General features: G+C 42.2%; 1 protein-coding gene across 8 annotated transcripts in view; it reads left to right on the plus strand.

The window, feature by feature from the left end:
* Nucleotides 1-25869, plus strand: part of TJP2 (tight junction protein 2) — a 114843-nt gene that overhangs the window by 50275 nt on the left and 38699 nt on the right. The window contains exon 2 of one of the 8 annotated variants that reach the window (XM_034646843.1): nt 53-141. The exons of 5 other annotated variants lie outside the window; for them this stretch is intronic. Coding sequence is in view for 2 of the 3 variants with exons in the window: in XM_034646846.1 (XP_034502737.1) it covers nt 21130-21285 (156 nt within the window). In the remaining variant the exon portion in view is untranslated. Of the gene's footprint in view, nt 1-52; nt 142-21114; nt 21286-25869 lie in introns of those variants that run through there. 2 more of the 8 variants (XM_034646846.1, XM_019794665.2) reach the window with 2 other exon arrangements.

The raw sequence follows: 25869 nt of genomic DNA on the forward strand, positions 1-25869 counted from the left end.
TTGCTTCTTGAGAATCGTTCTTCTCTTTCTTCTTCCCCTCCTCTCTTTCCAGTAAGAGCTGCATACTGGGAGTCTCCAGCACTCGCTTCTTTTCCCGTGGACCTCTCTTTCAGGGCCCAGATTGCCTGTGGCAGAAGCAAGGTAAGGCACGCCCGGCGTTGGGAGCCTGGTCTTCACAGATGGGCTGACGGTACCGCTGCAGGCCCTCACTGCTCACTGACGCAGAATCACTCCCTGTTGCTTGAGCTTTACCGTCACTTCAGGCACTTCTGAGTTTTTCAGCATAACTTGAGGCAGAACACTTTGCCTACCTTGGCTGGTCTGTTCAGTGTCTGCGCGAGTTTTAAGAGGGGAGAGAGATTTGTGGCATCTTAGACACCCATTGAGATTTTCCAGAAATGGAACTGGAAGCATTTGTGCTTTTCCTTCTGGTGTTATTGTTGGAGTCTAAAAACAGGCAGGTGGTGACACACTGAAATGAAGAGGCCCTGGGTTCATCTTGAATACCGGTGGCCTTCTTTCCAGCAGACCTAAATCTGAATTTTAATAAAAGCTCTGAGAGCAATATTTACTTACACTGCTTAAGTGCACAGATTGCAGGTGTCTCTACCCAAGTCAGGAAGAGGCAGGAAAGGTGGACTCAAATTTACCAGAGAACTGAGATTTAAAAAATGTGTGGGAAACTGAGAAAAATTTTCCCATAGAAACAGTGGTATCCAGGCTCTGTTCTTTCAAGCTTGTTTACTCATAATGAAGCTTTTTTTTATATTGTTGTTTTTCTGGTGTTTTGTTGAAGTATAACTTAGAGTAAAGTGCACAGATCTCAAGTGGACAGCTTGATAAATTGGTTTTTGTTGTGGTAAAGCACATAACGTAAGACCCACCATTTTAACCATTTTAAAGTGTACAGTTCAGTGGCATTTAGTACATCCACACTATTGTGCAGACACCACTGTCTGATTCCAGAGCTGGATGAGTGCTTAAGTGACTGTATTCACTTGTGTTTACCACCTAGATAAAAAAAACAGGACTTTACATCATTCTTGAAGCTTCTCTCTTGAGACTTTTTCTGACTGTTACCACCCCACCCGAAGGAAACCTCTTTGCTGACTTCTCTCACCATGAGATAGTTTTGCTTGACTTCGAGAGGGTCTGTATAAATAAGGTCAACATTTTGTCTCTAGCTTCTTTTGCTCAACGTAACTTCTGTGAGATTCATCCGTATTGTTAGGTGATTCGGTAGTTCTTGTTTGTTACTGCGTAGTTGTCCATTATATGAGTTCGCCACAGTTTGTCTACCCATTCTTCCCTTGTTGGATTTTTAGGTTGTTGCCTGTTTGTGTTTTCCTATTATGACTAAAGCTGCTAGGGAAATCACCCACACTTTGCTTTGTGGACTTAACGCACTCATTTCTCTTATCTAAATTCCTAGGAGTGGAATTGCTGGGTCGTATGTTGGGGATATGTTTAACTTCCATTCTGTAACTCTAAAGTTAGGCAGACCTGAGTTTGAATTCCTTTGTCCCCCCACTTGCTTGCTCTACCTCTGGCAATTTACTTTTTTCATGTTCAGTTTTTCTCAGCTGTAAAATGGGCACTATGTACCTGATCAGTCAGGTTCAGTGAAGAAAAGAGACCTCATTTTAGCTATTTCAAGGAGAAAGGAATTTAACGGAGAGCATTAATGCCTGCAAAACAAGAGACTGGAGGGACAAAAACCAAGGGCCCACCACACCGGCTTTCATATTTGCCCCCATCAAGTTAGAAAGCTGCTGTGGTCCAGAGCCAGGACCTTGGAAACACTCTTCCACCTGCTCAGCCTCTGCAGCCCAGAGATGGCTGAAATGGTCGGGAACTTAGTGACGAGTGCGCAGCTCGGGTCTGGCAAATCCACTTTGCCTGTGACTGCTGCTGTAGGAAAAAAGAAAGCAAACTGCTCTCCTTCATCCTCCTAAATCTTAAACAAGGGCACCCTGTGGGCCAGGGGCCTGGGGGTTTCTGGCCTCTGGGAGGAAGGGACGATGAGTGCCAGTCAACAAGAAATGGGATGGATGCCTCCTGGGGCTGCACCGGCAACCTAAGTGGCAGTGGCTGTAACTTATAGTAGCATCATTATTACAGAACAACACGATGCCAAAGCAGCCCTGAGACCGCTTTCTGTAACGCACATTCAGAATCTGTCCTTGGACTTTAAAGTCACGTGCTGGAGGACGGATGCTGCTTAAGACCCACCTGTCATGTAATTGTTTCCCTGAAGGGCCTCAGCTTCAGCAGCTACTAATCTGTGATTCTAGGTACTTTTCTATATGAGTAAGCTGTAGAAATTATAATTTGCAAGCCTACCAATTAATGCAGAAACTAGAAGGTGACTTAATTCTAAGAACCGCTGCTTTGATGTAAACTTTATGAAAATTAATGTTTTCTTTTTGAAGTCATTCTGATTTGTTAGTTTTTAATAAAGTAAAAGGTGATACATAAATCTTGTTGATAGGTGGGATAAAAAGGATGTTCCCTTTTTCTGTCTTTAGCTTCCTTTATCTTTTGACAAATGAAATGGAAAGAGATTAGATTTTTATCCTGTTTGGTGCCTAGATCTCATTCTGACAGCCCACATTAGTCTACTGAAACATTTGGCAATAGTGACTGTCCTATTTCTAGCTTATATTATGAAATGTGAGCTACGCTGTATTGCTCTTGAGACATTTAAACATTTTGAACCAGTTGAATCAGTTTTTTACTTCCTAGGGACCTTACTATTACTGCTTTAAGGTGGGTTGGCCAAATGATTGATTGATTAACAATTTATTTTAGGCTTATATCTCCAGTGCTACTTCTGAAGGCTCCTTGCAGAAAAATTTGAAGCGACAGGAATGCAAATACTCTAAGTGCCAAGATAAGCGTGACCAGTAACTTCTTTTCAGCCACTGGTGTAGTAGTTAGATTGAGCTGGCTCTTTGCAAAGCTTGCTTAAATTTGATTGTGCGAGAAATATATTGACAGAATCCCATTTCATCTCTTTTTAGCCAGACTTACCCAGTCGGCCAGGGCTAACAATGGACGTCCAAACAGTTTACAGTGGTTAATACAATGGACAAAGGGTTTCACTGTTTGGAGAGTGGAAAAGAGAACTGATGGGGGCTTCTTAAGGGCACTGACCTAATTCACTCCTTCAACAAAAATGATTTAAATATATATGTATTCTGATCCAGGTGTCTATAAATATTTCAGCTAGTAGTATTACAGCCTCAGGGAGGGCCGTGTGGTGCTGCTTTGTGTGTTTTGTAAAGTACAGCCCTTATTTTTTTTTTTTTAAAGATTTTATTTATTTATTTGACAGAGATAGAGACAGCCAGCGAGAGAGGGAACACAAGCAGGGGGAGTGGGAGAGGAAGAAGCAGGCTCATAGCAGAGGAGCCTGATGCGGGGCTCGATCCCATAAGGCCGGGATCACGGCCTGAGCCGAAGGCAGACGCTTAACCACTGTGCCACCCAGGCGCCCCTTTTACAGCCCTTATTTTTATTTGACAATGGCCTTTAGATTTTTGTTTTTTTAAATAAGCCAAGTTCTGGCATGAGCTCATGTTCCACAAAAGTTAGGGAATTAAGAAAGGCAGCTGAAATCACATGTCCCCCTCCTCAGTCCTGAAACCTCCTCACATTTGGGAATTTTAGTCATGTACTTTTTTAGAGATAAACTTCTGTGTGAGCCTTTCTTCTGTAAAATGTGGAAAAACAGAACTGGGTTAAAATTAAAGTTAGTTCAGGCATTGCTAAGTTTCTGAGTATTGTGTTTATGATTTACTTTGTCCAGAAAACATAAATTGCCAATGCTTTTGCTGTTTATTACCATGAAATATTTGCAGTCAGTACGTACTGCCTCAAAGAATCTCTCTCACCTATTAATAGAACAGGAGCAAAGGAGAGCGCACACGTCACTATGGGGTAAAAAAGCTCATTGGGCTTAGTCGTAAGATCCAAGTAACAATTGCATTGTTGTTCTTAGTGGTCCTGAGTGTGACTGGATGATTATATATAAATGTTGACCTGATTGGATTATATCCCAGTCGTGAAGGGTCCTGAAAAAACTGCAGTAACCTCTCACTCCGGACAGTTACCAGACGACTTCTTTTGCCTTTACATTTGGGATAATGATCTATGCAGTGAAGTATCATTGAAACTGGGGTGCTGTCATGACTGTCTGTCTCTTTCATCTGTTTCAACTTGGATATACTGGCTCTATTTGTGTAGTCTGCTACATGGATAGTCCGTTATCTTCATAAGAAGTAACATAGGCTTTTTTTTTTTTTTAAGATTTTATTTATTTATTTGACAGAGATAGAGACAGCCAGCGAGAGAGGGAACACAAGCAGGGGGAGTGGGAGAGGAAGAAGCAGGCTCATAGCGGAGGAGCCTGATGTGGGGCTCGATCCCATAACGCCGGGATCACGCCCTGAGCCGAAGGCAGACGCTTAACCGCTGTGCCACCCAGGCGCCCTGTAACATAAGCTTTTTGATTGGGATGAGCTTAATCAAAATGAATGCTTGGAAGCAATGAATGGCAAAAGAAGTCCTTGAGTAGATCTAACCTGAATTGCAGTGCATGTGTTTATCTTTTCAGAAAAGCAGGGTTTTCACGGGGGCCTGTGTTCTGCTGAGTGTTGGGAAGGGTATCAGTTTCAATGTTGGGGGGTGATATGAGTTCTTGAGAGGAGGTCTAGATCTTTGCTTTCCTAGTCCAGACAGAGCATAGTTGCTCAGGCAGTGGAGGAAGGTGAAGGGAAGACAGTGGAGCAGGCAAGTCTCAAAGGACTGAAATAGGATACGCATGAGTGTGTATTCTCTCCCTTTTCTTACTATATTCCCCGCCCAGCAAAAAAGCACTTTGCAGGTGGCTTGGAGACTGTTGGAAACAGGAACATTTCATCATTGGAGCAACAAATCTAAAATATGCATTCATAGAGCTTGTAGGGCAGTTCTGAGGCTGTGTCCTTGATTTCTACCACTATGGGTGTGTTGGGGGCAGACTCAATCTGCTCCATTCCCAAGTGTGCAGCAGAAGTCCTGATGTTTGTAAAAAATGCCTAACATGAGGGAGCCAGGACACCAAGCAAGATGCCGTGGGTTTTGCTTTGTACTGTTGGACTTCTCCTAACTTTCCTGTAATGAAGCAAGGGAAGGAAGCATGTGACTGACAGTGTTAGACCCCTGGTGCAGATCTCACTGACCAGTCCTGCCCAGTTGGGGGTAGGTGTTAAAACCTGTTTTGATAGGTCAGGAAACTGGCTTAGAAATGTTAAGTAATTTGCCCCATATCACACAGCTCGTGTAGTAGGCAGGGCATTTGAGCCAAGGTCACTTGACTAATTCAAAACTGGTAGGTTCTTCTAATTCCATCTGCCTCTGCTTTTCAGAATTAGATGGGCGGAGACATAATGGAAGAAGCTAAAGGTCCTCTGTTGATTTTTAGGAGTTTAAACATTATTATTGAAAATGTATAGAAGTTTTTCTTCCCAGGGAATCATCATTAGTAAAAATACTATTTCGATTTTTTTTTTTTTAAAGATCCCACTTGTGTGTGTGCGTGAGGGAGGGGCAGAGGGAGGGGGATAATCTCAAGCTGACTTCATGCCCAGTGCAGAACCCAGTGCAGGGCTCAACGCGGGGCTTGATCCCTCAACCCTGAGATCATGACCTGAGCTGAGACAAAGAGTCAGACACTTTAACTGACTGAGCCATCCAGGTGCCCCACAGTAATAAATCAGTGGTTTGTTTTTTTTTTCCTTTTTCACCTGTGACTTTATTTTTTATTTTTATTTTTTTAATGTTTTTTTTATTATATTATGTTAGTCACCATACAGTACATCCCTGGTTTTTGAGGTAAAGTTCAATGATTCATTAGTTGCGTATAACACCCAGTGCACCATGTAATACGTGCCCTCCTTACTACCCATCACCAGCCTATCCCATTCCCCCACCCCCCTCCCCTCTGAAGCCCTCAGTTTGTTTCTCAGAGTCCATAGTCTCTCATGCTTCATTCCCCCTTCTCTCATGCTTCATTCCCCCTTCTATATCCGTGTTTTTAAGAGATGTTTTCATTTTTCAGTGACTTGTTTGTGTTCATTACTGTATGGGACCTCAAAGACTCTAAGATGAGTAAGACACAGCCTTATGGAGAAGTAGATTATATAAGCAGCTAGCTAAAACCACAATTTATTATAGAAACGTTAAGAATATGCCTTTTCTGTGAGTCTTTCTTCAAGTCCACAGCCTCTAGTTAGAAATGACTGTTATCCCATCAACCTCCCCCTAACCCCCCCCAAAAAACCGCACAATTATTGTTAATGTCAAGAAAAACTTCTTGTGGCTGGAAAGCACATGGGTTATGGAATTAGAACATCTCAGACTTGCTGTGTTTGGGAATTTGGCTGTTAAGGGTCAGAATTCCATCACAAGGTGCCTGAGGATCAAAGTACATCTTGTAAAACATCACATACCTCCAAGAAGTGCAGGCTATCAGGCTAGCACATACATGTTTGTGTGAAGTAAAAGAGTAAGCTTTCTTTCAATACGTAGCCAAAACCATATGCATGAATATAGTGAACATTTTGATTGAGGATCAAGATAGACTGGGAATTTTGGAGTTAGAGCATTTTGGTGGTGAGCAGACTAATTATGGAGTGCCATGGGTTCACCTTGGGACAGGTTGGGGTAGGAGGATGTTGGAAACTGGAGCAGACAGCCCAAGGGGTAGAAAGAGCTGGGAAGGCTCCAAATACAGACGTCGTTTCTTTCGGACTTCCTTCTGGAATCCTATTAAGGCTGCCTTTCTCCTCCTCACTGTCCCCACAGAGCTGTCTTCCCCCAGGACCCAGAATTGATGAGTTAGGTGAGCATTCATGGACAGAATGTTAAGGCTCATACTATTGGAAATGTTGATTCTTGGTCGTAGGCTCAGTCAGCCACGCAAATGCTGGCTATATAATTCTGACCAGATTCTAAGTTGGACTTCGGGGTGGACAATGGAAACTTCCAGTGTTTACACCCTCTCTTTAAAAAAATTAAAGAAGATTTTTTTAAAGATTTTATTTATTGTCAGAGAAAGAGAGAGAGAGACGCTTAACCGACTGAGCCACCCAGGCGTCCCTAAAAAATGTCTTCTAAAGCAGCCTCTGTGTTGGGTTATGGGTGCCACATCCTCATTATCTTTTTTTGAGGGTGCACAGAGAGCATTCCAGCTTGAGATCAGGAACCAAGGTTTTTACTTCTCTTTGTCTAACACAGTTCTTCACAAAGTGCTTGTTCAATGTTGATAATACTAACACATGCAGTTAATGATCTACTTTGAGGATTATCTGAAGCAAGATTTTGATCTTAGCCCAGCTTCCCCTGTGGTATGTGATTGGAAATTGTGAACAAGTTCGGAATTTAGCTTAGGTAAATTATAACTAGGTAAGTTCTGCTGCTACCAAAACCAAGTGTAGTTCACTTTTGAATTGACCTAACTTTCAGATTACAAACCCACTCAGAACTAACCCCTTATTAATTAAAAAAAAAAAAAAGTAAAGAAATAAGCAAACAGAACAGGATTATCCCTCAATAGTGACTGGATGCTAAGGGCAGTCCTAAGGTTTACTGAAGAGTAAAGTGAAAACCAAGGTGGAGTAAAGTGAAAACCAAGGTGAAGGAAAGCAAGAATCAGGAGGTGTGTGTACTTCCTCGATAGCGGTGTGAACACCTTGCAGGTAATGATCTGTCCTGGTGAACAGACACCGGCACATGAGTAGCCATTGCTGAATTTTGCATGAGTTTAGCCTAGGGGTTGGCAAACTAGAGTCAACTGCCTGTTTGGTTGGCTGTTTTTTTTTTTGTTTTTATTTTTCCCCGCTTACTAGCAAAGAATTGTTCTCATCTTTTATAATGGGTTCATTTTAAATTGGTTATGTAAGTATTTATGTAATAACGTCTGCCTCCAGAGCTTAAAAAATACACTGTGTGGCCCCTCAAGAAAACATCTGCTGGGCCATGGTTTAGAACTCCCAGAAGCAGGATGCTTGGTCTGGAAATACGTATGTCAGGATGCTGACTTGTGAAAGAGTCTCGCTTCATGAGGACACTGGTCTGACACCCTTCTTGGCTGTGGGGAAGCGAAAGAGAGAAGGGGTTGGGCTAGTTTGCTTTCTGGCTTTAGTCCGGGAAGATGACGGATAACAGGGGCCAGTTGAGAAGTTTTGAGTGTAGACTTCCTCCAAGTTAAGCAGTAACATAAGCACAAGAAACTGTGGAGAAAATATAGTTCAAAACACATTTCGTTTTTAGGATGCAGAAAGGCCATGAAACTGAAATGTCCCTCTACGATGAAACATTGCTGTCTGGGTTTTGGATGTTCTTATTTCCCTGGATTCCTGCCTTGGGACAGTACTGTTCACTGTGTTTCTACATTGTTGACTGTTTCCATTCCAAGCAATTCATTCTTTCTTGTCAGGGAAACCTTCAAAATGATCATAAAATGCCATCATGGGTTAAAAGTCTTGAAGAAATCTAGTGCAGAAAAGGAGTTAATGATGTTCCCTCTGCTTAGCAGATTTGGAAAGGCTCTGGACTGGTATCAGTGACTGACACTCAGCTCTTAAGCATTTACTGTCATTGTTCTCTGTACTATTCCAGGCCTTCCTACATCCTAAAATCTAGCATCCCTTGAGGGTGGGGACTATGTCCTATGTTGTTCGGTCTTTGTTTTCAGAGCCTGGTACACAGACACTTAAATGTTGAATGCAATCTATTTTTTAAATCTTATTAAACTTATTCCACATTGCCTTTTTTTAGGGTGGGGCTTACTTAATATAGAAAACACCCCTCTTGTGTGGTACTTCAGAGTTTATAAAAGCTCCCACATAAAATTCTCAGTCTTTACAAAAGCCCTGGGAGGATGGCTGTTATGACCCAAGATGCTCATAGAACAGCTGGTTAGTAACAACTAGGGACTTGAGCCCCTTATGAAGTAGAACAGCTAGAGAGAGCGTAGTGTGTTACTGTTTCCCTGGCCCCTTTTTCTTTTCTTTTCTTTCTTTTTTTTTTTTTTTTAAAGATTTTATTTATTTATTCGACAGAGATAGAGACAGCCAGCGAGAGAGGGAACACAAGCAGGGGGAGTGGGAGAGGAAGAAGCAGGCTCATAGCAGAGGAGCCTGATGTGGGGCTCGATCCCATAACGCCGGGATCACGCCCTGAGCCGAAGGCAGACGCTTAACCGCTGTGCCACCCAGGCGCCCCTTTGGCCCCTTTTTCTTGCCCACCCCCTCAGTATCAAGACTACAGTTGGAACTTGGCTTGGAAATTATAATTCGCTTTTGTCTTTCCTCACAGTAGAAGGGAGATTTTTTTTTTTAAGATTTTATTTATTTATTTATTTGACAGAGGCAGTGAGAGAGGGAACACAAGCAGGGGGAGTGGGAGAGGGAGAGGCAGGCTTCCTGCTGAGCGGTGCTCAATCCCAGAACGCTGGGATCATGACCTGTACCGAAGGCAGAACTTAGCGACTGAGCCACCCAGGCATCCCCAGAAGGGAGATCTTGACTGGAGCTTAAATCCTTGGATGGGCCCCTCGGCTTCGCTGCCCTGAGGAGCCATTACTGCATGTGGAATCAGTGTCAGGCCCCTCTCTCCTCCTTCCTACCCCCTGTGTCCAATAACCCGCTGGGGCTGTCCACCTAGGCTTACATTTCTTCTCTGGCTCTCAGTAAAATAAGGAATTTAGACTCAAGTATATAAAAATACAAATCTACCTGTGCCACTGACCTGCCTCAGACTTTGCCTTACTCATAGATGAGACAGAGGTCTTTCCTGAGTCCCAGGCTCCCCCACCTGCCTCCCTCTGTGTGCCCCAGATGTGGTGTCTCTTGTTTGTCCTTCCTCAGTGAGCTGCATACCTTACTTGCACAGGGTCACTAGGAAGGAAAGCCTTCCTTGGTCTCCCGAAGAGGCCAGTTTCTATTCTAGACCTGTGTGTCCTTTCCCTTCATAGCACTGGGCAGCTTTAGTTCTGCAGCTGCTGACTGGATTTATATTGACCCTCGTTAGCCTGTGAGCTCTCTGGAGGCAGCGCTGGGTTTGTTACCCCCGTTGTTTAATCTAAAGTGCTCAGTACAAAACTTGGCATGAAAGAGGTGCTTGATAAATATGTGTTGAATGAACCAATGAATGGATCCCACCTTCTACGTGGAAACTAACTCCTGTAGGTCTGTCTTCTGGAAATTATGTCCCTCTATACTAATTAGATGCAGTGATTATGTTCCTCTGCACTAATTAGATGCAGTGATTAGCAGTTTGAAAGTGCTGTCTTCTGCTTTCCAGATGGCTTAAATTCCTTTGACTATCCCACAGCACCCAGAGCCAGGTTAGCAACTTCGCAGGGTGATGATATATTGTCATACGTTTCTGTGTTTTTATGTTAATGAATGACAAGTAAGTGTTATTTTCTACTTTTAGTCCCCCCATTTGCAAATTTATCTTGCTTTTATAAAAGCTATAGTGGCAGGATTTTATTGTAATTATTAAAGTTCGTTTCTAATTTCCTCTAAATGGCATTTATTTTGAAATTTTAAATTCGAAGGGAAAGTTTTATTTCTGCATCATTGCGCCACCTAGTGGATCGTGTCTGTTACTACACAGTGGACTTTTCTGATTTCCTCACCATCACCACCAGTTCCACAAAAGGGAAATGTTGGGTGCCTTTTTATGCTTTAAGATCACATACAATTAAAAAAAAAAAAAGATCGCATACAATTTCTACCAACAATTTCTGTTACTAGGCTAAGATAGATTTTTCTGAGAGGAGCTCAATATTGCTGACTTCAGTATTTTTAAAAAATGACCCATATCTGAAATTTCCCGTGTCACCAATAAAGGAACAGTGCAGAGTCGGGGAGGGGTATTTGCACACTATATTATGGATTCAGTTTAACTCAGTTTAAATAATATAATAATGACATATAAGATATTAGACCAAAGAATGAGATCTAAGTTTAGAAACAAAACTGTTTCAAACATCTTAACTTTTTCTTTATTTAATAAATTTTGTTATGAGAAGAAAACGTTAGGAGAAGCCTACTATTTTTGTATAACTCGATGCAGTTACATCTCCTGTGTTTTATAACTAAGTCAAAGTCGTTAGTAAGGCTTACTCATTTTTGCATGTTCAGTATTTTTAATAGCTTGGCTTGGTCTCCCACTTTGCCTTGGTGTGGGAGGTGGATGCAGGAAACCTCACCTTTCCCCTTCCTGTCTCTGGTCTTCGCTGCCCCCTCCCCTTAATGGAGTGTGTTCTAGTGCAACTGAGAGTTGTTTTTCTCCGTTGATTCCACGAGCTGCATTGGATCCCCACTGTGCCAAATGTACTGTTCAAGCACACTTTCACTTACCAAGTTTGATATTTTAAATGTATAATAAATACATAAATACATATGGTTGAAACCATAAATTGTAAGCTTTTAAATCTTATTCATAGATTAATGGTTTAATATAAAATTATTATGCCTCATACTGAGAGCTGGTTAAATTAGTGTTTTCAAAGTATAAAAGTGTCTTGTAAGGAGAGTAAGTTTAATTAAATAAATTTCCATTAAAGACAAAAAAAAAAAGGGCAGCAGGGTGTCTCAGTGGGTTAAGCATCTGCCTTCAGGTCAGGGCATGATATCCCCCCCCCCCAATCCAGCCCCACATCAGGCTCTGCTCAGTGGGGAGTCTGCTTCTCCCTCTCCCTATGCCCCTCCCCCTGCTCTTCTTGCTGTCTCTCAAATAAATAAAATCTTAAAAAAAAAAAGACTAAGAAACCCCCAAGTATAATTTACTAAATTTTACTAATATGCTTACATAAGGAATTCAGAATCTTTTTTTTCCTGTTCTTTTTTTCTTGCAGGAAATTTTTTTTTTGAGAGAGAGAGAGAGAGGAGAGTGTATTCGTGAATGGGGGAGGGGCAAAGAGAGGGGGAGAGAGAGAATCTTAAGCAGGGTTCACATTCAGCGTGGAGCCCAATGCAGGGCTTGATCACATAACCCCGAGATAATGAGCTGAGCTGAAATTAAGAGTTGGATGTTTGGGATGCCCAGGTGCCTCAGTCGGTTAAGCATCTGCCTTGGGCTTGGGTCATGATCTCCAGGTGCTGGGCTCGAGTCCCACATCAGGGTCCCTGCTTAAGGGAGAGCCTCTGTGTTCTGCTCCCCATGCTTGTGCTTGCTCTCACTCACTCTCTCTCTCTCTCCCCCTGATAAATAAGTAAACAAATAAATGAATAAATAGAATCTTAAAAAAAAAAATCAGATGCTTAACTGACTGAGGCACCCAGACACCCCTTGCAGGAAAATTTTTAAAAGATTGCCAAAAGGATCCTTAAAGTATGAAAACAAGTACTATGTCTGTAAATAAGTAGTATTTCTTTTCTTTTTTCTCCTCAGAATGGGATTTAAAAAACATGGCATTTGACTCATTCTGATACAGCACTTTGAATTATTGGAACTTCTTTTAAAAATAATGGGTCAGTACATATGAAGATGCTTGGAAATGTTTGTGGTGTTCAATTCAGAAATACTACAAAATATGGAGAGGGCTCTATGCACTACAATTTTGCCAAAGTAATAGTTCAAGTAGCCAAAAACAGATGGAAACATTAAATGAGTGCTAGGAATATGGTTAACAAGTTATATGCTAAACGTGGCTATTTATAAATTTAAGTTAAACATTTAGTTTCTTAATAGCCACATTTCAAATGCTCACTAGGCATATGTGCCTGGTGGCTGCCCCAGTGGGCAGTGCAGGTACAAAGCACTGTCAGTTACAGCTCAGAGTTCTGTTAGAGGTACTGCTAGACCAATGCCTAACTTAAGTTTGCGCGTTAATCACATCGGGGCTCTTGGTAAAACACATATTCTTTTCAACAGGTCCAAGGTAGGTAGGGCTTTGGGATTCAGCATTTTGTCTTTTTTTAAGATTTTACTTATTTATGAGAGAGAGTGTGAGAGCATGAGGTGGGGGAGAGGGAGAAGCAGGATCCCCGCCAAGCAGGGAGCCCGACATGGGGCTCTATCCTGGGACCCCAGGAGCAGGACCTTAGCTGAAGGCAGATGCTTAACCAACTGAGCCACCCACACGCCCCAGGATTCAGCATTTCTAATAAGCTCCCAAGTGTTGGCAATAAAGTACCTAAACGTGAGGTCTTTTAAGTTTCTACATTTATTTCCCAGTTCTGATAGAAAAGGCTTGTCTTTGAGGCTTCAGTCTCTGTAAGGCTTACTGGCTTTCTGGGGATTAACCATGGATATTGATACATGCTGGAAGCATCGTGTCACTCTTTTCTGTGAGAGCCATCCTCTGATGGTGCCTTGGGTCTGGGAGGGACAGTTTATTCTGTGTTGCACTAGGGCCAACCCTGCTAGCAGGATTTAGCTGAGCACTCTAATAATTGGTTTTCTAACCTACCTTTTGACAAGGCAGTTTATAATTTTCTTTATCTTGCTACCTGTCATGGGGTGGTGGTTTGTATGTATGTTTGTTTGTTTTAAGTGAAGCTGTGTTTGAATGTTATATGGGCTTAGTCAGATTCAAAAATCATAGAGTAGACAGGGCTGTGTCCCTGTTGCCAAATTAGCACGTTCCCTTTTGGCTTATTAATGGTTTCTGTGTAATTACAAATAAGAATGGTCTGTTTAAATTACAGTTATATTTCATAGCTCAGTGGATTAGAACTATGAACATAGAGGTCTGAAATGTAATTATCTGCTGATCCCCTCCCCTCCCCAGGTCATATCTTACTAAAATTTGACTCATGCAGATCTGGACTCAGATTGTGACCAGCCACCTACTAGTTGTGGAACCACGTGCAAGTTCCTTAATATTTCAGGATATATATATATATATATATATATATACACACACACACACATTTTTTTCTTTTAATTAAGATTTAAATTTTTTAGAGCAGTTAGAGATTCACAGCAAAACTGAGGGGAAGGTACAGAGATTTCCCATATACCCCCTGCCCTCTACACAGGGTAAAGCCTTCTATCATCGGTATTCCCCACCAGAGTGGGATGTTTGTTACAGTTGATAAGCCTACACTGACACATTATTACCACTCAAAGTCCATAGTTTACATTACAGTTCACTTTTGGTGTTGTACATTCTGTGGATTTGGACAGATGTATTAATGATGTGTATCTATCATATGGTATCATATATTTTTACTGCCCTAAAAGATCCTCTGTGCTCTGCCTGTTTTCTCTCCTTCCCTCTAACCCTGGCAACCATTGATCATTTTGTTGTTTTCATAGTTTTCCTTTTCCAGAATGCCATATAGTTTGAATCAAACAGGATATAGCCTTGTCAGATTGGCTTTTTTCACTTAGTAATATTAGCATTAAGTTTTTTCCATGTTTTTTCATGGCTTTATAGCTCATTTCTTTTTAGTACTCAATAATATTCCATTGTCGAGATGCATCACATGTTTATTCATCCATTTACCTACTGAAGGACATCTTGGTTGCTTCCAAGTTTTGGCAATTCTTAATAAAGGTGCTATAAACATCTGTTTTTGTTTGGACATAAGTTTCTAACTCCTTTGGATAAATACCAGGGAGCACGACTGCTGGATTGTGTGATAAGAGTGTGTTTGGTTTTTTTTGTTTATTTTGTTTTACTTTTTTAAAGATTTTATTTTTTAAGTAATCTCTCTACCCAACGTGGGGCTCAAACTCAAAACCCCAAGATCAAGAGTCACATGCTAGCCAGGTGCCCCCAAGAGTATGTTTGGTTTTTAAGGAGACCACCAACTCCACCAGAGGGGCTGTACCGATTTGCATTCCCACCAGCCCCCACTGCTCCACATCCTGACCGCTTCTGTTCTTGTCACTGTTCCACATTTAACACCTGTAGTGCTCTCTCATCGTTTTAATTTGCATAACCCTGATGACAGATGATGTTAAACATCGTTTCGTATACTTATTTGCCACCTGTGGATCTTCTTTGGTGGGGTGTCTGTTAAGGTCTTTGGCCTGTTTTTTAATCAGGTAGTTTTCTTATTGTTGAGTTTTCAGAGTTTTTTGTATATATTTGTCCGATAATCGTTTTTTGTCAGACATCTTTGCAAGTATTTTCTCCTAGTTTTTGGTTAGTCTTTTCATTGTCATTTACAGAGCAGCCGTTTGTAATTTTAATGAAGTCCAATTTACCAATCCTTTGTTTCATGGTTCATCAGACCTTCTATTTTCATAAGTAACAGAGGGAGGAATTGAGTTTTTTGGAAGGGCTAATGGTTAACAGCCATTAAACACTTAGCACAGTGTCTGGCACTTTGTAGTATTCACTAGTGATGATATGTTTTGGGTCCCCTGGATTACACATGTGTTCACAGTGGTGCGGCCCTAAGGAACTTAACTTAGCTGGCTATTCAAAGAGCCAGAAATAATCTGCCCAAGTTCTCTTCCTGCACCCTCTCCTTCCCAAGTCGTCAGGGTTCTGCAGTCACTCAGAAGAGTTGCTGAGCCAGGTTGACTGGACCCAGACCAACTACTTGGAAATGACTGTCAGGCTTGTCAGAGGGACTGGATCCATTGCTGGCCTGGTGCCCACGCACCAACAACCATGGCTTCTTTATTTTTTGGGGGCGGGGAGGGGGCTGGAAGGCCAGGAACTGATCACAGGTAGTTTCTGAAAGGCTCTGTTGGTATACAGGGAAAGAGGCAGCGTTCTTCAGCGGAAAGGATACAGGCTTTGCAGCCACACTGACCTGAGTTAGAATCTGTTCTCTGCCACATTTTATTTGCATGAACTTGAGCAAGTTACTTCACTTATCTGACTTAAATCTCCTTTAATGTAAGATGAGCCTAATAATTATGATATTATAATAGCTAAAAATGATGGAGCATTTACTGTGTGTCAGGTACTACCCCAAGTGTTCTACATGCACTGATTAAATTCTCGTAAGAACCCTAGAAAGGTTTACAGTTGGGGAAACTGAGGCAAAGACAAGTTAATTTAACTTGCCTGAGTTAAGTGGTGCAGTAGAGACCGGAATCTCCACTTTCTGATTATGGAATCCATGATGCATCCCTCAAAAAAAAAGGGGGGGGAGGTTTTTTTGAGATATAATTCACATAATATACAGTAAAAGTGTGCCATTCAGTAGTTTAATGTATTCACAGAGTTGTGCAACCAACACCACATCAATTCTAGAACATCTCTATCACCACAAAAAGTAACTCACACACCCATTAGTTAAATCACCCCCATTTCTCCCTGAACGACTACTCCAGGCAACACTGATCTACTGTGGTCTCTGGATTTGCCTCTTCTGGATATTTTACATGAGTGGAATCATCTATCAGGCTTCTTCAACTGTTTACAGGGCGTATGTTGGTACTTCATTCCTTACTATGGCCGAGTAACAGTCCGTTGTATGCATAGACCACATTTTGCTTATCCGTTTATCAGTTGACAGTCATCTGGATTGTTTCCACTTTTTTGCTGTTATAAATAATGCTGCTGTGAGCATTTGTGTACGAGTTTTTGTGTGGACATATACTTCTAGTTCTCTTGGATTCCATGATACGTTCTTAATTACTAGACTGTGCTCTTCCGGCAACAGAAAACAGGCAGTTCTTATTTGGGAGTGATCTTGTATTGTTCGTGGGCACCTTTATCGAGAGTGCTAATTCTGTGATGAGCACTGAGCAGGGCTTTTCCAAATGCTGTTTCATTCAGTCCTTACAACATTTGTAATAGGGTAGACATTGTGTGCCCTATTTTACAGATGAGGCAACTGAGCCTTACCAAGTGAACTGCTCAAGGTCAGAGAGCTTGTAGAATGTGTGGAGAGCTGAGCTTGGAGCCGGTGTGTGTGATGGCCTGCAGAGCTCTTTCTTCAGCATTATATGGCTGCCATTGCCAGGGGTATATTTATGAAGACCCTGCCTCCCACTTGGAGGTTTGTTGGCCTGGATTTAACAGTGTTTTCCACAGGACTTTGCTTCATTTCACCCTACAAAGTAGCCAGTGATATTCTTATTCCTTAATTGTATCAAATGGCAACAGAATTCAGTGTGTGCCCAAGGTCATGGGTGGGTTGGAGGGTCAGAGTCTTGGTTGGAAGTGTTCATTGCCCTTTGAATTTCAGCACAACTGCTTTCTCAACAACAGTTGGGTCCCCAGGCATACCGTCATTGTCTTCCAATTCTTTCTTTATTTTAATGCAGACTGAAGTTTTCAAACCTTAGGTAAATGAAGGGTGATGGGGTTGAAAAAAACCTCAGTAACTCTGGACCTTTCAGCAGTGGGCCTGGAATCTGATCATATGAATTCTGATGACCTATCAGGAACCCCTCGTGTAACTTGTGTATGTTACTTTTTTCTTAACTGTAAACATTGTGAGGTGTGTGCTGTGAGCACACTGTGCCCACAGTTTCAGTTGTTGCCTGTGAGCACTTGCCTCTGGAGCTGTGAAGGGAGGGTAGGGAGCTGGTGATGGCCTTGTTATCCCATCGGAAAGTGAAATACTTGTGGAATAAACAATGGACAATTTTTACTGGCAAACCAAAAATTACTTAAAGACTTGCTTACTTCACTGCTGACTAGTTTACTGCTATAAGGAAGGGTTTACTTTGAGAGACCACAGGCAAGTGGCCCAAAGCCCAGGATTTGGTTTATAATTTTAAAAATTAGTCATTTTAGGAAAAGAGATGAGCTAATCTTCTGCCTTTCCTGGGAAAAAGTGGTTCCAGCTTATTTCTTTGATAGGTGTCTTGAAATTGTGCCCAGCGATTATAATTTTTACCAAATCCTTCACAGCCATTAAAATAAGACCGATTTCGTGAGGCAGGAGAGGGGTATGCTCTTTGTAACTGCTGTTACCTCATCACTCACCTTGCTCCACCCCCACATGGCCTTTTTTCTTCCTTGAACATAATGAGATTCTTTCTCACCTCAAGACCTTTGCACTTACTGTCCCCCCCTCCTTGGAGAGCAATTCCAGTTTTTTTAGGATTAGCGCTTTCCAGTGTCACAGCCCGTGGCACTTACTACTCCTGCGATTATAATGTATGTTTATTTGTTGATTTTATTGTTCCTTTTTCCCATTCAAATCCTTCCTGTGAGGGAAGGACTTGGCTTGTCTCCCAGCAGTGTGTCCAGTGAGCCTTTATCTTCATCTGCTGTGGCAGTAAGTGGCATTGGGCTGTTGTTACTGCTTACTGTCCTACTTCCTCACTGGACTATGACTGCCTTTGCAGTGACTTGGGGTAATTTGTCTTTCAGTCCGCAGGCTGCTGTTCAGTGTTTCTTGAATATATGATTATGGAGGTTAGAAATCTTTGGGAAGGTAAATTGCTAAACTTGAGATCTCTCATTGAGGCTGTTCCACCACAAAATGTCCTTTTGATGCCCCTGGTAGAATAACTTCTAGGGAAAGGCTGCAGTGGTTCCGATGGCCACTCTCTACACTACTCTTTCAGGGTCTTTGCCCTGTGCTATTGCTTGCATCCTGCACAACACCACCCCTGCCCCAATCCCATTCATTCTTCAGACCTCATCTCAGTGTCACCTGTGTAGGGGAACCCCCCCCCTCAATCAGGTGCTGACTCTTTGCCAAGCTTCCCAAGGGCAGTGATGTATCTCTAAATGTCATGCTTTTTATGTATCCATCCATCCATTCATTCATTTAATAATCTCTGTGCCTACTGTGGGGCTCGATCTCACAATCCCGAGATTAAGAGTTTTTTGTGTTTTTTTAAAAAAGATTCTATTTATTTATTTGACAGAGAGAGACAGCAAGAGAGGGAACACAAGCAAGGGGGGTGGGAGAGAGAAGCAGGTTTCCTGCCAAGCAGGGAGCCCGATGCGGGCCTCGATCCCAGGACCCTGGGATCACGCCCTGAGCCAAAGGCAGACGCTTAGGGCTGAGCCACCTAGGCGCCCCGTCGAGATTAAGAGTTGCATGCTCTTCTAACCGAGCCAGCCAGGTGCTGCCAGTGCTATATCTGTGTCATTTGATCCTCAGTCTAGTAGGCTGCACTTGGTAAACATTTGCTGAGTGAATGAGTAAAGAATTAGTGATAGTGTTTTTGCATACCCATGTTCCACAGCAGCACTGTTCACCGTAGCCAAGAGGTACGAGTAACCCAAGTATCCATCCATGGATGACTGGATAAACAGAATGTTGTATACACATACAATGGAATATTATTCAGTCGTAAGAAGGAGGGAGATACTGACACATGCTACAAGAATGAACATTGAGAACATTATGCTAAGTGAAGTACATCCCACGGAAAAAGACAACACTGTAAGATTCTACTTACTTGCAGTATCTAGTTGTCAGATTCATTGGAACGGAAAGTATAATGGTAGTTACCAGGGGCTGGGAGGAGGGGGCAATGGGGAGTTTAATGGTGTGGAGTTTCCTGCAAGACGAGTCCTGGAGGCTGGATGCACAGCAGTGTGACGTACTTAACACTACTGAGCTGTTCACTTAGAAATGATTAAGATGGTAATTTTGTTATGCATTTTTTTTAGCACAATTAAAAGAATTAGGGCAAAAACTGTGACTTCTGGAAATCAGTGTACAAGAATCTGGAATTCTTAAGTGGTGGAATGCCTGTGACTTCTGGGCAGTATGCATAAATTACGGAAAGAAGTATTTATTTCCTCATCAGGGAAGCTCAAGTATTTTTGGAAGGACTGTCAAAGTCAAGGAGGGAGCTGCTTGTGCCTTCCCTCCTTGCCTAGGTTCTTGTGCTTCTCTGCTCCTGGGGCCCAGTGAGCCAGTGAGCCCTGGCATGAGCCTGGCTGGTGTGTAGGGAGCCTGCCTGTCCACACAGCCCAGCTGAGTACTGGGTGTTGTACTTCCTGCCTTTCTTGGTACAAGATTTGGAGCAAACTTTTATTCATTTCCTACCCTATTTTGCTGTTCTAATGCTTATAAAGAGCTTACGGGAAAGACAGGAACATTTTCGAGTGCCTCTTCAGCATGCACCCTTTGTAGAGGGCATTTCATTTCAGGCTGATGATGGCCCTTGGAGGTGTAGGTGGTATTATCCCTATTTTGTGAAGAAGGAGACACATTATCCAAGGCCCCACAGCTAAGTGACAGAAAAGAGACTGCACCCCAGATCTTCTGCCTTTACAGCTTCCGTTTCTGCCTCTGCCTCATGTTGTTTCCTGTATGGTCTCCATCTCATGGTCCCTATTTACCAAATGGTTCGGAGGGTGCACTGTTCACATTTACAGACTGCTTGGTGTACCCTTGGTGTGACGTGTACATTAGTAGCAAGAACGATGACTGCATCCCCAAGACCATGCTTCTGAAATCCCAAACCCGACTTGAAACCCCAGGCATCCCATAAAGTCTTTTCTTGACGTTCAAAAACCTAAAATGTACTTTTCCACTCTCCCCCACCCCCCACCACTGGTAAAAACAGAAACAGATGGTACTGCTCTTTGTTATTCTTTTATCTGCTAAATTTACAGAAAGGTTAGGGAGAAGAGAAAACTCTGCTGAGTGAGCACTCTGTCCCCCAGTTGGCTCCAAGCTTCCTCTCGCCTGCAGACCTCTTATCTTCAAGGATGTGAAACATCTTATCTTCAGGCCTTTAATTTCTGTGTAACATTAGCAATTCCATTCACCTGCAACATTACCAGTTCATTTCCAGCCACCTTATACCTTTTGTGTATGTGTATATGGGATGGTCTGTATAAATAAACACTTCTCTAAATGTTCATTTCCAGAGTTTTGCTCCAAAATGTTCTATTTGCTTAATAATTTCTACTTCGATAGTGAGTCATTATATATACCTAACAAGAATATTTGCTGTGATTCTCTCATTCCCTCGCATGGGAGAAAGGGAGGGAAAGAAAGCCGTTCAAGTGGTATAAATCCCGACTGCTTTCTTTTTCTCCTCACAAGTGGTGCTTTTCAAAGCATTCCGGCGTCCCTGCTGTATGGATGTGTCACTGTGCGAGATGACAACAGGATTTGCTGGGAATGTGGGCCACTATTGTATCCGCCTTACATAACCACGTGGAGTGATGGCAATGGGTGAGCAGCCTGGGGTGTAGGCAGGGGCCTGGCTGATTAATCTCCGGAAGCCATGAAGACTGCTCAGGTCCTCCAGAGGATGTGGAGCCAGGCTGTTAAAAAGTTGGGGAGATTGAAAGGCCATGTGAGTCCCTCTGCAAGCTTTCCCCTCTTTTCTTTCCCAGCCTTTCTTTGTGGGAAGTGGTTGGGGAGCAAAAGCTTTCTCACAGTGACTCCTTTCTCTTCGGATTTATTTGTGCTTCTGGCAGCTTTCAGTAACGAATTGTGACATGCAGCGTGTCGTCAACGGTGGGTTTTAAAAATACTTGGCTTATTTTTAGTAGACGTGTGAAACTGATAGCCTCTTACGGGACTTAGGAATCAAAGGCTGCTGTTGCCATGTGTTGGGAGTCTGCGAGCACTGTGCTGCTTCCTGGGAATGGCTTGATACTGCCCTGCAGAAGATGTTTGTTTGTGTTTGGGAATTTCTTGTTTTGGGGTAAAACTTTTTGCTTCCTTGTTCTACAGAAATCTTTATTCTTATAATGTAGGTTCCTAAATTATAGGAAACAGTTTCTCACATGTTCTTTTTTTTCCTCTTAGAGTCTGAACGGTAAGTACTACTGTAATATATGAGTGTTTACTTTCAGGGCTTGGGGTTTTTTATCAGGCAGCTCCCTTATGGGCTGAGAGCTTTAGCTATGGCCTCCATCCCTGGAAAGCAGCAGTTTGTGGACAAAAAGCCTGAAAGTTGCCTGTTGGGGGAGTAGAGGCAGTGAAGACTTTCGGTTATCTTCCTTCTGGTTGATTTTTAACATGTTTATGTAAAATGTAGGATTTCACCTGTTTGGCCAAGATATTTCAGAGGGAAAGAACAACTTGAGGATATTTTAAAAAGACAGATCAAATTTAACTATTTGCCTTTGTCCCTTTCTCTTCATTCTTCATGTAAATACCTTACTGTTAAACACAGTTTTTTGTTTATGGTAGAAAATTAGCTCCCTTTAACTTCCCGAGTTGTCTGGGAATGACTCGTTATAATATCAAAGGAGTTATAATCAACACACTGTACAGGAAAAGTGAGAGTGAGGCGGCCTGGGGAGAAGCACACTGAAGATGCTCCTGGTACATGGGGTGTTGACTGGACTGGAAAGGGGACCAGGCAGTTGTGTACCCTACTGCTCCCCCGGAGCTAAATGATCTCTCCCTCACCTGCCTTGCATGCATCTCACAAATTATGCCCACCACCCTCTCTTTCCCTTCTCTAGTCGAGTGACCACATTTTCTTCTGCTGTATTGCTTTGCAAAGTCTGGGCTTAAAAAAATATTTTGGGGCGCCTGGGTGGCACAGCGGTTAAGCATCTGCCTTCGGCTCAGGGCATGATCCCGGCGTTATGGGATCGAGCCCCCACGTCAGGCTCCTCTGCTGTGGGCCTGCTTCTTCCTCTCCCACTCCCCCTGCTTGTGTTCCCTCTCTCGCTGGCTGTCTCTATCTCTGTCAAATAAATAAAATCTTTAAAAAAAAAAAATATTTGGTATGAGGTCCCTGTCTAGGAATCGGGTACACCTTGATGTTCACTCATATGCCCCCCTGTTTTTGAACTTACAAAATGTCTGGTGCAGATAAAGGAATTATATATCTAAATCATAAAGCTGAGTTATAAAACACATACTTGTGACCTTGAACCCATCATGCACACCCATGGAACCTCACAAAATCCTTTCTCCCTCTGCCTCTTCCCCAGCTCACTTCATCCTAATGTTTGTGGTTTTCGTTCCCTTGTTTTTTTTTTTTTCCTTCACAGTTTTACCACACACATACACATATGCATCCCTAAATAAAACATCCCTAAAGAAAAAATTAATTTTGCTTGCTCTTTCTTTATTGTGGTAAAAAAAAAACAAAACAAAACCCTCAGAACCTAAAACTTGGCATCTTAACTATTCTCTATTATTTATTTATTTATTTATTTTTATTTCTAAAGATTTTATTTATTTATTTGAGAGAGGGAGCGAGAGAGAGAGAGTACGAGTGGTGTCAGGGGTAGGGGGAGAAGCAGGCTCTCTGCTGAACAGGAAGCCTGATGTGGGGCTCAGAGATCATGACCTGAGCTGAAGGCAGATGCTTAACTGACTGGGCCATCCAGGCGCCCCAGCATCTTAACGATTCTTAAGTGCACAGTGCGATAGTGTTCACACTGTGAAGCACTGCTTGCTTTCTGAACTATATAATAATGGTATCAGGCTCTGCACATTCTTCTAGGATGTTTTTCACTCAACATTCTGTTTGAGTTGCGTCTGTGTTGTGTTATGTGTGGCTCTAATTTGTTTTCATTACAGTATAATATTGCATTTTAATAATATATTACTATTTGTCGGTTCTGCTCTTGATAGATATTTGGGGTGTTTCCAGGTTTTGGCTGTTGAGAACGTTGCTGCTGTGAATACTCGTTGTGTGTATCCTTGTCACTTACTCACATTCCTCTCAGGCCTCTGCCCAGGAGAGAAATCACTGCATCATGGAATATGTGTGTCTTTGGCTCTGATACATGTGAGCTCTTTCTGGGGCCCTGTATATAGAGATCCTTAGAGCTAAGCAACAGCCTGCTGGCTTTCATGCAGAGAGAGTCTCAGTATTGACAGCGGTTCCGGGATCTGTGTGCAGCCCTGCAGAGGTTAGATGGGGCCCAGGCCCAGTGGCCCAGTTTGAAAGACATGAGCCGCAGCCCTCAGCTAAGCTGCCGCGCTGGCAGCCTGTCCCTGGGGGATATATACCCAGAGATGATGTTCTGAGGAGTGTGTGACTGTGTGGGTTGCTCTTTTTTCCCAAAAGGTATTTATATAGATGAGGCAGGGAAGACACTCAGAGATTTTCTTTTTGGGCACACCATGGTTGGTAAACACTCCATGGGCTTTGGTGTTTTTTTATTTGCCAGTGTATCAAAAGGGTCACAGATCACATGCTTGGCACATAAAGGATGCTTAATAAATATTTTTGAATGAGTGAATAAGTGAGCAAGTGAATGAAGGGTTTTCTCTGAGACCTTCATAAAAAGTCATAGTTCTGTGGGCTAATAAGTACACAGCTATGGTATATTTTAATAGCTTTCAAAAGAGCTATTAAAATGTATTTTTACTTCAGTTTCCTCATCTTTAAAATATAAGATATTAAATTCATCACTTATTCTTCTAATATGTTTAAGTAGTTAATAGTTTATGTCACAGCCCACTAACCCTAGGTAAAGAAGCCGCCACTTATTATCTGATCAGTTCATACAAGCTGGTAAGCTCTTTGGGCACCTGGCAAGGTCTGATTGAATAAAAATTTAATTCAGCCCTGTTGGGGTGGTAGCGGTAGGAGTAGGGGTTTAATTCTCTTTCTGATAAATCTAATTTATTTTTTATTTTTTTATTTTTTTTTTTTTAAAGATTTTATTTATTTATTCATTCGACAGAGATAGAGACAGCCAGCGAGAGAGGGAACACAGCAGGGGAGGGGGAGAGGAAGAAGCAGGCTCACAGCAGAAGAGCCTGATGTGGGGCTCGATCCCATAACGCCGGGATCACGCCCTGAGCCGAAGGCAGAGGCTTTAACCGCTGTGCCACCCAGGCGCCCCNGATAAATCTAATTTAAATTACTCCGGTGGGCAAGGGTGCTTGGGTGGCTCAGTCAGTTAAGGCCTGCCCCTGGCTCAAGTCATGATTCCAGAAGAGCCCCACCTGGGCCCCCTGCTCAGTGAAGGGGGGGGGTCTGCTTCTCCCTCTGCCTCTGACCCTCCCGCCCCCACTCAGGTTCTGTCTTACTTGTTCTGCTTTCACTCTCTCAAATAAATAAAAAATCATAAAAAAAAATAAATTACTCCTGTGGGCAGCATAGGAATACATAGGTAGTATAATCTCATTATGGAGGAATAGTGAATTTCAAAAGCCAGGTTCATTCTACTTGAGAGACATTTAAAAAACAAAGTTTTGTAGCAACTTATTCATTTGGCTAAATGATAACAAATTTTAAATCCAAAACTTTCTTAAAAGAGAATTTGCTGTTTTTATTTTTAAAATAAAAATTATTCTAAAAGTAATGTGCTCACATAAAAATATTCTCTGCCATACCACAACTCCTGGGGAAATTTAATTTAATTCTTCCTACCTCTTCCCTATATGCTTATACAAGGTTTATATCAATTTATAGTCCCACCCCTTCCACCAAGAGCAGACAGACCTAAAAATATAAAACCAACTAGCTCTTTCTCTCTGTAACTGAAAACATAGTAATCATGATAAATAAAGTTAAAAAAAAATTGGTGGAAGTTGAACAATTATTTTCAGTGCCTGTGCATTTCATTGTGTTGACTGATTTAACCCACATATCACTCCCTTTTTGGACATTGTGCTCCCTCCCACCCCATAGCATTGCCCAATCCGAGGGGTGACTGTCATGGTATTGGTTAGTTCTTTCCTGATGATTTTTAGATAAATATTTTGGAGAGGGTGCTATATGTTTTTCTTAACATGTAGGGATATAGCTATACTCAAAGAAGAGTTGGCATCTGTATTTATTTTACCCCAACTTCCAGATTAATTCAGTTTGTTGAAGTTTTCCAGCTTTAAGGTAGTATGAAGTGCTGAGAAGATGAATTTGTGTTTTCTCCCCGTCTCTCCCCGTTTACCCTGCCTGTAATGTGTTGGGGCTTCTGAACCTGAAAAATCTTCAATTCTGCAAGAGCCATTATCTCTTTGAGTATTGTATTTCTCCTGTACCCTTTAACATCTTCTTCAGGAAATCTAACTAGACACATTGTAAGACTTCCTTGAT

This window comes from Ailuropoda melanoleuca, chromosome 17 (assembly GCF_002007445.2).
Source record: "Ailuropoda melanoleuca isolate Jingjing chromosome 17, ASM200744v2, whole genome shotgun sequence".
In the NCBI taxonomy this organism is placed as follows: Eukaryota; Metazoa; Chordata; class Mammalia; order Carnivora; family Ursidae; genus Ailuropoda; species Ailuropoda melanoleuca.